Genomic DNA, 13,211 nt, shown 5'->3' on the forward strand with positions numbered 1-13,211 from the left:
ATCCATTTGATGGATTTCAAGACCATACACGGCCGCTAGTGCCACTAACACCCTAATAGATGTTATCCTCGTTACTGGCGAGTAAGCGTCAAAGTAATCAAGGCCTTCCTTTTGTCTATAACCTTTGACAACAAGTCTTGCCTTATATTTGTCAATAGTGCCATCAGCTTTCACTTTCCGTTTAAAGATCCATTTCGAACCTAAAGGCTTATTTCCCAGAGGAAGATCTACCAATTCCCATGTATGGTTATCCAAAATTGATTGAATCTCACTATTGACTGCCTCTTTCCAAAACGTTGAATCAGAAGATGACATAGCTGCTTTAAAAGTTTGAGGCTCATTTTCAAGCAAGAATGTCACAAAATCTGGTCCAAAGGAAGTAGATGTTCTTTGACGTTTGCTATGCCTTGGATCTTCTATACTTGGAGTATTTTACTTTGGTTCTTCCCGAGGTTGTTTAGGTCTTTCACTTAACGACTCACATTCAGTTTTATACGGATAGATGCTTTCAAAGAATTCAGCATTATCTGATTCCATTACCGTATTAACGTGAATTTCGGGATTATCGGATTTATGAACCAAAAACCAACATGCTTTACTGTTTGTAGCATATCCAATGAAAACGCAATCAATAATTTTTGGTCTGATTTTAACCCTTTTAGGTAAAGGAACTTGTACCTTTGCTAGACACCCCCACACTTTGAAATGTTTCAAGTTGGGTTTTCTTCATTTTTATTTTTCATATGGAATAGATTGTATTTTGCTGTGGGGTACTCTGTTGAGTATTCGGTTAGCTGTAAGGATAGCTTCGCCCCCACAAACTCTGCGGTAATCCGGAACTTATTAATAAAGAATTCATCATTTCCTTTAATGTCCGATTTTTCCTTTTCGCAATTCCATTGGATTGAGATGTGTAAGGTGTAGTAGTTTGATGGATAATTCCATATTCCGAACATATTTCTGCAAATGAAAATTCATATTCTCCACCCCTATCACTTCTAATCATTTTGATCTTTTTATTCAATTGATTCTCCACTTAATTCTTGTATTGCTTAAATGTTTCAATTGCTTCATCCTTACTATTAAGCAAATAAACATAACAATATCGAGTGCAGTCGTCAATAAAAGTAATAAAATACTTTTTCCCACCTCGAGATGGTATCGACTTTATATCACAAATGTCAGTATGAATTAAGTCTAAAGGATTTGAATTCCTTTCAATAGACTTATAAGGATGTTTTACAAACTTAGACTCAACACATATTTGACATTTTGATTTATTACACTCGAATTTAGGCAACACTTCTAAATTAATTAACTTCCGCAAGGTTTTGTAATTGACATGTCCTAAACGAATATGCCATAAATCATTTGACTCCAATAAATAAGAAGAAGCTGCAATTTTATTCATACTGTCAACAACCATTACATTTAGTTTGAAGAGGCCCTCTGTGAGGTAGCCCTTTCCAACATACATTTCATTCTTGCTTACAACAACTTTATCAGAAACAAATACACATTTGAATCCATTCTTAACAAGCAAAGAAGTAGAAACTAAATTCTTCCTAATAGTAGGAACATGAAGAACGTTGTTGAGCGTTAACACCTTGCCGGAAGTCATCTTCAGGAATATCTTCCCATAACCTTCAATCTTGGCTGTTGCAGTATTTTCCATGGAAAACTCTTCTTCGGGACCAGCAGTAGAGTAAGTCGCAAATGCTTCCTTGACAGCACAAACATGTCGAGTGACTCCAGAGTCAATCCACCACTCCTTCAGATTTCCAACTAGGTTGCATTCCGAAAGCATTGCACACAGATCATCAATGTCATCATTCTTCTCCACTATGTTGGCTTGTCCCTTCTTCTTATACCTTTTTGGGAGACGGCAATCAGGGGCTTTGTGACCGTTTTTTTCACAATTGTATCAGTTGCCCTTGAATTTCTTTTTGTTCTGCTCCTTAGTCTGTCCAGAAGACCACTTTCTCTTCTTACTTTTTGGAGCAGTCTCCTCAACGATATTAGCTCCCATAATCGTTGAATTTTCACGAGACTTCTTCTCGGCTGTTTTGTTGTCTTCCTCAATCTTGAGACGAATCACAAGATCTTCCAACTTTATTTCTTTGCGCTTGTGCTTAAGATAGTTCTTGAAATCTTTCCACGAAGGAGGCAATTTTTCAATCATTGCAGCCACTTGAAATGCTTCATTCACGACCATACCTTCAGCAATAAGATCATGAAAAATAAGTTGAAGCTCCTGAACTTGGGTTCCAACAGTTTTACTGTCTATCATTTTATAGTCTAGAAACTTGGCAACTACGAACTTCTTCAAGCATGCATCTTCAGTTTTGTACTTCTTCTCAAGTGCGTCCCATAATTCTTTCGAAGTATTCACTGTACACATTGTACAAGTCATCCTCTAAAGCGCTTAAGATATAGCCTTTGCAAAGAAAATCTGCCTGCTTCCACGCCTCAACAATCATGAATTTCTCGTTGTCCGGCATATCCGCAGCAGGCACTGGAGGTTCTTTACTAGTGAATTTCTGCATACCAAGTGTGGTAAGCCAGAAGAACACCCTTTGCTGCCATCCTTTAAAGTTGGCTCCGGAAAATTTTCCCGGTTTCTCTGCCGGTGGAACATCAGTCCGGCTTGACGAGGCTATCGCCGTTGCTGCAGTAGTCGCAGAAGAATTTCCGTTATCAATTGCCATTTCTCACTGTAAACAACATAAGAGTTCAATTAATGGCAAAATCAGAACAGTAAACAATACTGTTATTAACAAAAACAGTATGTATAATAAATAAAACCGAAGTTTTTATATACTGTTTCACAGAAAAACGATGAAGTTTTTATGTTCTTCAAATCGTTTTATGAATTTCAATACTCTGATGAAGTTTTTTTTTATATCTTCAAATTAAAATAGTAAATTTCAGAAGGAGTAGAAAACCACACAGGTTTTAATCTCCACAAACAAAATACAGAATATAATAAATTAATTTCCTTAAGAATGTTATAATTCTGTATTGCTGGAATAAACAATTAAACTTTCTGGAAAAACAATACAGAAAGTTAGTAATACTTGTTTAACGAAATAAATTCTGGAAAAAATAGTATAGGAATAAATCGAGCCCACTGAATATACAGTGTGTCCTTAAGAAAATTATTCTCCTCAAGTACCCGAGGTGCTGGAACTCTATTTATAGAGTTGCTGGCATTGTTTCTGAAAAGGTATGCAACCTTTCAGAAACAACCATGGCTGTTAGAACAGGGTTCAAAAGCCCGGGTCGCGGGTCATTCCAGATTGAATTTTTCGTTAATTATTTAATAAATTAATTAAATAATTGAAAGGAATTTTGTCCAAAAAGATTAATCAATCAATCTTTGACCAAATCCGATCCGATCCGAGCGACGATGACGACGGCGCGAGACTTGTCTTCTTCTTAACTTTTTAAGAGCTAGAAGAAGAGCAACTATATATATACCCATCAAAAGCCTTTTCTTCCTCCGATATGGAACAATATCCCTTTGCCAAGAAAAACTCAAATATTTTATTTTTACTCCATTTCTCATTCATCCTCTTTAAAGCTACATAAGCTTAAAACCCGACGAATATACTTCCACGCACTCTGAACGAAATCCCTTACTTTATCCTATTTAAACCCCGTATGTAACACTACTCGTGTCGTGTGTCTACTAGAGGCTCACTCGTACACAATCTTTCCACTGCCAACTTTCTGGCCTATAGCGGGAATTCCGCCAATCTTATGATTGATCGTGGCTGCTGACGATAAAGTTGATAATATATAATGCAGTTTACGGTCCAACACTGAGGCTGTACTTATTCCCCAACTGTTGATCACTTATTCTTTTGTGGGTTGAAAGAGAATTAATTAAAGAAGCTAGCAACGGAACCAAAAGAAGCAGGGGAAAGGACATAGTACATTCTAGTTTTTGCTTTATCAAGAATTATATAATAGGCCAATATGGTGGATCTTGGTTCAGAGGAGACTGCACAACCTTCAACTACTGTTAACATGTTCACTAAGAAAAAAGAGCTTCTTTCCAATGTTATGAAAAGGACCTCCGAATGGTACGTAGTCTATCTTCAGTTATTTTTCTCTCTCTTTTGTTGTTTCTCAGCGTCCTTTTCCACGTCTTTATGCAATGAGTGACCTTTTTAATATCTGCAGGATTTTATCCCAGGAGATCCCAAGTGATATAACTGTTCATGTTGCAGGAACTTCCTTTGCTCTGCACAAAGTACAACCTTTTTCCTTGTTCTAAGAAGTTCCTAATATAATTTCAACTAGAACACTAATCAAGATTGTTCTTTAACTAGTTACACTTATTATGGCAGTTACCTATAGTCATCTTAAATTAATTTGACACTGTCAGTGAGTACAAGTTAAACTCTTAACTAAAAGGTGCAATCTTTACTTTATGTTCCATGCAGTTCCCACTAGTCTCAAAGTGCGGATATATAAGGAAGTTGGTCGCAAAATCCAATGATGCTAATCTTTCTGAAATTGAAATCCCTGACATTCCTGGTGGAGCAGAGGCATTTGAATTTGCAGCAAAATTTTGTTATGGAATAAACTTTGAGATAAGCTCAGGAAACATCGCATTGCTTAGATGTGTAGCAGAATATCTTGATATGACAGATTACTATGCAGTTGGAAATTTGGTAGGATTATCAGAAGCCTACTTAAATGAAGTAGCACTTAAGAGCATTGCAGGTGCAGTTTCCGTTCTGCACTCTTCAGAAAAACTTCTTCCCATTGCAGAAAATATAAAATTGGTGAACAGAAGCATAGATACAATTGCATACATAGTTTGCAAGGATAGCCATTTTTGTAAGTCAGGTAGAATAGAGGTCGACGCTAATAGCTTGATGAATTCCTCTACATTATCAAATCCTAGGCCTATTGTTGTTGACTGCTGGGCTGAGGATTTAACTGTCCTTAGAATTGATTTTTTCCAAAGGGTTCTAATTGCTATGATGGCTAGGGGATACAAACAGTATGCTCTTGGACCAGTATTGATGCTCTATTCACAGAAATCTCTTCAAAATTTGGTGAGTCCTCATCCCATGAGTTTGGATTATTTGGTTAGAGAAAATAATAAAAAATAGTGATCTTTTATGTTAATCAAAATTGAACACTTATGTTATGGTCGCTGTTATATTTAACACACAAAATGTGCGCAGTTTTTATGAACATGAAGGACTAAAACTGCTCAGCTGTATAGTTAAAGGATTATTTTAGACAAACGCTCAAACATAAGAAACTATTTTGGTCATGTGCTCTATTTGTCCAAATGAAATATTTATGCATATGATTTTCTTGTCATTCCAGGAAATATCAGGAAAGGAAAGGAAATTGATTGAGCAAAGACAAGTACATGAAAAGAGGGTTGTTGTTGAAACCATTGTTAGTCTTTTGCCAAGGGAGAAAAATGCATTGGCATTTAGTTTTCTCTCAATGCTTCTTCGCTCTGCAATATATCTCGAAACCACAGTTGCTTGTAGAGTTGATCTGGAGAGGAGAATGGCGTTGCAACTTGGAGAGGCTGTATTAGATGATTTGTTAATTCCTTCATATTCTTCCTTCACAAAAGACACATTATTTGATGTTGAAATCGTGCAACGTATCACGACGAATTTCATTGAGTATGAAATGGTGGAAAATCGGTTGGGCTTCAACGATGAAGAGTCTGCGCCTCCATTAGCAAGTGAAATGGAGAAAGTAGGGGAACTCATGGAAGATTACCTTGCTAAAATAGCCTCTGACAATAATCTATCTGTTTCGCAGTTTATTAGTATTGCTGAAGTGATTCCAGAGCAATGTGAAGATAGGATGTACAAGGCCATTGACACTTATTTGAAGGTATGCACGTTGAATCATTCGCCCGGTGGAGCAATTTTTCTGTGCACTAGTACACCTACAAGGGCATGATCGTATATTTAGGTCATACTATATGTTTAATTTAATATGTATTATAAGCATTCATTAACTCCATAAACAAATCTTTGATGCCAACTGCGAAATAGTAATGGCTTAATCAACTGCTTTAGTACCTTGATTGAAATATCAACTTCTTTAATGACATAATTTGATAGGTTGCACCTGAACAGTGGAAATGTTGTGGCTTGGGATGTTAAGTGGTATTTGAACCATTATGATCTCTTGCATAAATCCATTAAAGGCTTAATTTAGTTAAGTGAAAATATGTTTCAATATACAAGTGAAACTAAGGGTTGAATTTTACTTTTCTGTTAGAGAAGCCATCTTATCTTAGAATTGCCCTGCATCTTAGGTTATGATATCACGTGTTTCTGCCTATGCATTTACAGGATTTTAAACATGTTCTATGTTGATGTTCTCTCAAGTGTGTCATCTTTAGATCAAATGTACAGTTTAACAAACAGTTACATTTGATAATAAGCAGGTTTATAGCTAAGCAGCTCATCATACTGTGGCAAGAAAGACTTTTGAATCTTCAGACCATGCTTAGTTGATCTTCAACATAAATAAAGGATTTTAAGTCATAAACACTCATAGCCTAAAAATCTTTCATACTCTCATATCAGCCTAAACTATTTTTTAGGTTACTATATCAGGCTTGCTACGAATAGCTACCTACTTCTGTATGTCATTTTGACTTGAAAATGCAAAAGAATTACGTACTATCAGTGTACAGAACTTACTCTTATCAGGTTACTCTTAATAGCTGGAGCAACCTTTCCCCTGTAAATGATTAAATTCCATTTCAAGATTTTATTAGCTCTCTGTCTTTGGCTTGATTGCCAACCTTAGGCTTCTGGTTAGCTCCCTGGTCAGAACTGTATTTTTGTGTAAATGGAGCTAACCAACCTCTTTTGTAATGTTTTGCATCTTCTTGATGCCAGTTATATAGCATCTTACTTCATCAAAAAAAGAACATACTCTTAAATAAACAACTCTACCAGAGATAGTTGTCTAATCTTCTAGCTTTTGCAAAATTTGAAGGCACATCCAGCTCTAAGTGATAATGAGAGAAAAAGAGTTTGCAGTGTTATGAACTGTCAAAAGCTAACTCGAGAAGCTTGTGCTCATGCTGCTCAGAATGAGAGGCTCCCTGTTCAGACTGTTGTGCAAGTGCTTTACCATGAACAACAACGCCTTCGCCAAGTTATGGATGGTAGTCTAGCCGATGCAGATCAGTCATCCGCCGACAATAACCCTGTTACAGATGAATTCTCAAGTCTAAAAAGAGAAAATCAAGATCTAAAATTCGAGCTAGTGAAAATGAAAACGAGATTGAAAGAAATAGAAAAATGTGGTGACAAATCAGATGCTAGCACCCCTTTGGAGATCACCACTCCAATATCTTCTGATAAACCTCGTTTGCGAAGAAAATCTTTCATAAGCTCAGTTTCCGAAAAGCTTGGGAAACTGTATCCAATATCATTTGGAGCTGATCATGTAGTCATGCCATCAGCCAGCAAAGGAAGATATAAACCAATTAGTAGATATAGGCGTTATTCTATATCATGATGCAGTAAAATTTGCCATTAAACTGTTGGTTTTGGCTGAAGTAGATTGCACTATTTGAACTTTTGGGAAAGCAGTAATGGATTTAGCTATATTTCTGTATTTTGTTCTCCTTTGTTTTTATGATTTTGCGAGTCATATTGTTATATGTGTTTAACTTCTGCGTTTAAGCATAGGCAAGAATCTTGGGCGTGGAGTGGTACTTATTATTAACCAGCACCTTAACAATAACCTTGTTTAGTTCAACACTTCAACTTAACATTATGGAAACAACACGGCCTTATTTAATTACTGGCAAACGACAACAGAAAGCTGGGGTTTTCCTGAAGAACTTGCGGAATTCGATATGCAATCAGCAATTTGGCCAAATGAGTTGAGAAGCACACTGGACAGTACTATTACCGAAAGCAGTGAGAAACCGTTTGTGTTAATGATCCTTCTACACGAGATCCACTTTAAAGCCATAATTTACAACAGCGGCACAACCATTTTCCCCCTTTTCTTCTCCCTTTATTTTGGGAAGGGTAGAAGAAGAGAATCCAAGAAAATAATTGTACAGATACTAACAAATTAAGCTTTATTAACAAACAACAGTCAGTTACATGAAAGACTATAGATAGTAGTTAAAGAAGCCTACTTAACTCTTTATCTGTAATGGCTAGAATCTTACAAGTATTAACATCTTGCTACTTCACGAGGTAATAACAACTCTCAATTTAGAAATAATCAGCTCTAAGATGTAGTATATACAACCTAACCTTCATCCAAAATTTTGTGTAGCTTTAAACCACGTCGAAGCTTTACCAATGCTTGTATTAAATTGTATTAGCATCACTGTTTGATCACCTTTCAAAAGCTCATCTCATTCAGATGGACTTGACGTCACAGCCATACCCATACGAATGCGCTAATCGATCAATGATTCTTCACACGCATGCAAGGAAACTTTCTCAAGCTGTATTGGCCAGTATTCCCCTAGTATCCTGGGATTCAACTCCATTGCAGAGCAAAAATCCAGCATTGAAACAGAAAAGAAATCACTTGGTTTCTGAATGTATCTTCTCGGCCTTGTTTTATTTGAAACTGATACAGCTTGGTCATGGATGCACTTGTCTTGTGACCTTGAGCCTGCTAATTCCAAACAAGGCTTTAATAATCGCTTCATAAATGCATCAAGCCCATTATGCAACACATTTACAGAATCTGTTGATATTTGTAGGCCTTCTGCCTCCGACTTCTGTTCCAACCATTTCTTTAGGGAGTTGGAGTCAGGCAAATCACCAGTGCTATTACAAGTTTCTATGCTTTGCAAAAGAGCTGACCTGCGACATGCTACTTTCCTTGTTCCCCGATTACTCGGAGAGATGCCAAGGGGAGCAGTTAATTGACTTCTACTCCAAATGCTACCCAATGATATCAACTCAGTAGCAGTTTGATGCTCTTGGGCTTTTGGTGCAGTATCTTCACAAGAAGCAGCAGAATGTGTTTTCCCATGAGGCCCCCGATGACTTGGCCGGTCCTTGAATCTTCGATCACGAAGTGTAGGAGTTCTCCCCTTTTTCGGAGATTGAGGAAATGAGTCCCGGCACAGTGACTGGAGAGTGTCTCTTTGATATCCATTTGGGACTTTGACATGCAATGAAGCCTGCATTTTGCAATCTTTTGTCGGAGGTGTCTTAGCAGCACAAGCATTTTTTACAATTGCTCGGGTAAGTGCATTATGAAGACAGATATTCTCTCTCCCTAACAAGTCAATGCAGAACTTCTCAAACTCTGATTTGCTAAGCTTTAGATTCAAGTATCTGCTTAACACAGTAAAATACTTCTCTGCCCTCTGTTGACCAATCTTCCTTTCAATCCGAAGTTTCAACTCGTAAGTGTCAATTCGTGGGCAATGCCGATTCATGGGCATTCTCACTCTCGAGTGCACTTTGAACATTGACCAGGAACAGTTAAACAATCAGGAAAAGCACCACGAATTCCATAGGATAAAGAGAACCTCTGCTCAACCCATTAACAAAGCTGATCTCAGCAGCAAAATCCACTGTATATGCTCCCTAAATCTGCAATCAAATTCTGCAAGAAGAAGAAAAATTAAACTCAATATGTGTTTCCTGTTGCACAATGATTTATACACTTCTCAATTCCACAACTTCAATTAAAACAAAAAAAGAGTTCATTAAGTGGTAAAGAAAAAAAAAAGTTCAGTAAGACCTAAGAAGGGGCTACTACAGTCTCAATTCAATGAAGAAGCAGGCATAAGCAAGACCGGTCTCTTTCTCTTTCTATACGCAATTTGGGAAGACTCTATGTGATTGGATTCAATCTACTAAGAATTCACAAGTATAACTGTCTTTGAATTTTGAATTTAAAGAAGACACCTCCAACTACTCAGTGGAACTCTATCGTTAGAAGTTCAAGTGTATGCATGTGTCATCACCTCATTGGCCGGAGGTCCAAGACGTCTATAGGATACAAACTTGCTTCTTTTTCTTTCTATTATTTGTAGTATTAGAAATCAACAGCACTGGATCGATGATTCATTGTCCACTACTTGAGGCAAGAAAGGCGGAATCTTTTTACTTCTTTGCGCAAAAGGAGACTGAGATAAACAAGTCAGTATGGCCATTTCCCCCCTCCAACTGCTTAGTCTCACCCTTGCCCTCAAACCAGTAAGCCTTCACACTATATTACTAGCATGTGTGCTAAACATTTCGACACATTTCAGTTGACTATACATAAGAAAGCTAACTTTAAGTTCTAGTAAGGACCAGATGAACTCGGCATTCACAAGACTGCTTTGACTCTCATCATGATACATTCTAGAAGTAAGCAGGTGGATGCAAAGGAACCCGTCCAAAATCCAGCTTACAACAACAGTAACCAAACAATTCAAGCATAGGCATATTCTGAAAATTGACACTGAATTCTTCAAGAAACAGTAGAAATAAGAAATAAAAAATTCAAAGAAACAAACTTTACTACACCCCAAGTAAAATTATAAACTTCAACATCAAACCCACAAGTGTAATCGCAATCAAAAGAAGATAAACATCATAAACCTCAATAAAAGTCCAAAGCAGCAAAAATAAACAAGAAAAAGAAAAAAGAGAAACTCACCTGAGCTAATGAAGTAATGAATTCAAGAAAAGCGTAGTTGAATTTTGGCAGAGTATGAGAGTAGGATCAGCAAGTGATGGAGCTTCGGGCTTCGGGTCAAAGGGTGACAAGATTAGGGCATTCTAAGTGCTGAATTTTCGAAGCTTCTAATGGGAGTCAAAGGGAAGTCAAAGGCACGTGCGGCTTTTACAGGCGTGTTGTAGTGAGTAGTGACTGAAGTCTGAGATTGTTGTTATTTGGGTTTTAAGGATTAGTCATTTAGTGGGTAGTGTTTGGGTTCCAATGATAGTTGGAACTCGGCATATTATTCACAAGAAGAAGTTGAGTTTGATAAAGTACAAGTCAGCTGGTCGGTTCTTAAAACCAAACACTACTAAAGAGTAGTAGGATTTAGTACTTTTATCCAATGTACCAAAAAAGAAAGGCAAAATACATTAGTACCGACCTATGACTCAAATCCCCCTTATATATTTTCTGTGTACGATAATAATATTACACACATAATTTTTCTAAAGTATATCTAGTACACACTATTTTTGACTCGCGTGTTTACACATAAAAGAAGCACGTGAAATTTAATTTTTTGCTATAGATTATTTATTAAAGTGCCACATGTTCAAATTTTATTTAATTTTTATTAATTGGGTCACAACCCCTTCTTCTCCATCTTCATCCGAACTCACTCCCCCAATTTGTGGTGTAGATAAAGGACATGACATTGAAAACATCAGGAGCATATAAGCAAGGTACTCCATGTTCAACTCTGCCGCCGACGACTCTATGGAAGAACGGAAGCCAAAACGACACGTTGGACTCGACGTCGTCGGATAAATTCCTGTGGTCGCACAAGAGAACAGGTAGTTCGAGTTCCAGCTCGACAGCAGGGAGGAAAGAACTGGATGCGAGGGAAATGGATATCGAGCGGGAAAATTACGCCGGCATCAGCGTTGCGAGTGACCGGCGAGTTGAACCGATGGTGTTCTTTGAAGAAAGCGAGCCTAAAGAGTGGGTGGGTCAGGTTGAGCCAGTCGTGTTGACTTCATTGGAGAAACCTAACTAGTCACACAATTCCGTCAACTTTTTATTGAATTTCCTCCTCGATTTGGTTTTGCATTTGTAATTTTAACTCGAATGGGAGCAAAAAGTTGTCTTATAGCTTAATGACCATATTTGATGGTAAAGAATATTTTGGAAATTTTGGTAGAATATTCTTGGTTGTCTCCCGTTTTAAAACCTGCTATATAATGGTGTTGCAGGTATGAGTTGGAGAGGATGATGGCATATTTGTAATTTTATATTTTATATTTTTATTTTTAAGTTTATAAACTAAAGTCAAACGCGTGAAATACACAGATGAACTTTTTATGGGACCTGATCAAAAAAGGTGTGTACTAGATACACTTTAGAAAGATTGCGTGTGTAATATTATTATCGTCCACAGAAAGTGCGTAAGGGGGATTTGGGTCATAGGTCAGTGACAACTTATGTATTTTTCCAAAAAGAAAGGCTAATCTGTATAGTACTGTAGTGCTACTCATAGACATCTATGTATCAAGAATATGCCAATCTCTAACTATATTTTCATATTTACACCAAGCTAATTAGCAAAGATAATCGCATGATTATTGATGTAGACAATAAATTGCGTCGAGAAAGTAAAATCAAGATCGAAAATATCGCAATAATCGTAGTATTTTATTTTAAATATTTAAGTGTTACAATCTCTATGAATCTTCTGATTCTTCTTTTCAATAGTAAATAAAAGAGCCTCCGAGCTTAATCTTGAATTTTATTTTATTTTAATCCAAGTGCTTGAAGCTTGATCTTGATCTTGACGTATTTTTAATCCAATGACTTGCAGCTTGTTCTTGAATTTTCGTCTTTATCTTTTAATCCTTAGAACACTTGAATGCTTGTAGCCTTTAGAGAAATCTGTATCGTTTGATCCACGAGCTCCCTCTTGCTTCTTGTTATAACTTCTGGTGTCTTTTTGGGTTATGAAGACCCATATTTATTATTGTGGAAGGGAGGAGTTGTGATAAGAACGAACTCTTTCCGACCAATCAAATTGAAGTGTGACATGGCCGCATTTGATTGGCCAGAATATGTCACTTGCACACATAACGCGATTTCATTAGCATTTTAACGTGACTTGGCATGCCTTGCTATTTTGATACGTGGCATGTTCCTATTGGCTCTTCCATTTGACTTGGCGTGCCACGTCATTTGACACGTGGCACTGAGCCTCTAGAAAGATGACATCTTGGGCCCAATAAATATTGACTGGGCTAGCCCATTTAATTGGGCTACCCCAGTCAATATTTATTGGACTTAAATAATTAATTCAATTATATTAGCCCATAATATTTATTTGGACTAATATATTTAAAATGATCCAAATAATTTTATTGAATTTATATTCAATAAAATTTGCATGCCTAGGCTTTTAAGACTTGTCAAGGTGTAAACTTTAAAAACTAGGCTTGAAGTAACTGTAAAAAAAAAATGTACTTCTTCCGTTTACTAGAACTTTAAGGTTTACTCCCGATGATCATGAAAAT

The 13,211-nt window shown here is 36.9% G+C and overlaps 2 protein-coding genes across 2 annotated transcripts; one reads left to right on the plus strand and one right to left on the minus strand.

Annotated features, from left to right (window-relative positions):
• The first annotated feature begins 3,842 nt into the window (after window positions 1-3,842).
• On the plus strand, window positions 3,843-7,632 carry LOC104120203 (BTB/POZ domain-containing protein SR1IP1-like). Its single transcript, XM_009631934.4, has 5 exons — window positions 3,843-4,088; window positions 4,189-4,258; window positions 4,452-5,072; window positions 5,353-5,883; window positions 7,006-7,632. The coding sequence occupies exons 1-5, from the start codon at window positions 3,982-3,984 to the stop codon at window positions 7,531-7,533; spliced, it is 1,857 nt and encodes a 618-aa protein (XP_009630229.1). The 5' UTR covers window positions 3,843-3,981; the 3' UTR covers window positions 7,534-7,632.
• A 456-nt stretch (window positions 7,633-8,088) lies between these two features.
• LOC104120202 (uncharacterized) lies at window positions 8,089-10,810 on the minus strand. Its single transcript, XM_009631933.4, has 2 exons — window positions 10,651-10,810; window positions 8,089-9,606 (listed from the first exon to the last, which is right to left on the minus strand). The coding sequence occupies exon 2, from the start codon at window positions 9,467-9,469 to the stop codon at window positions 8,438-8,440; it is 1,032 nt and encodes a 343-aa protein (XP_009630228.1). The 5' UTR covers window positions 9,470-9,606; window positions 10,651-10,810; the 3' UTR covers window positions 8,089-8,437.
• Window positions 10,811-13,211: the final 2,401 nt, after the last annotated feature.

This window comes from Nicotiana tomentosiformis, chromosome 2, assembly GCF_000390325.3.
Source record: "Nicotiana tomentosiformis chromosome 2, ASM39032v3, whole genome shotgun sequence".
In the NCBI taxonomy this organism is placed as follows: Eukaryota; Viridiplantae; Streptophyta; class Magnoliopsida; order Solanales; family Solanaceae; genus Nicotiana; species Nicotiana tomentosiformis.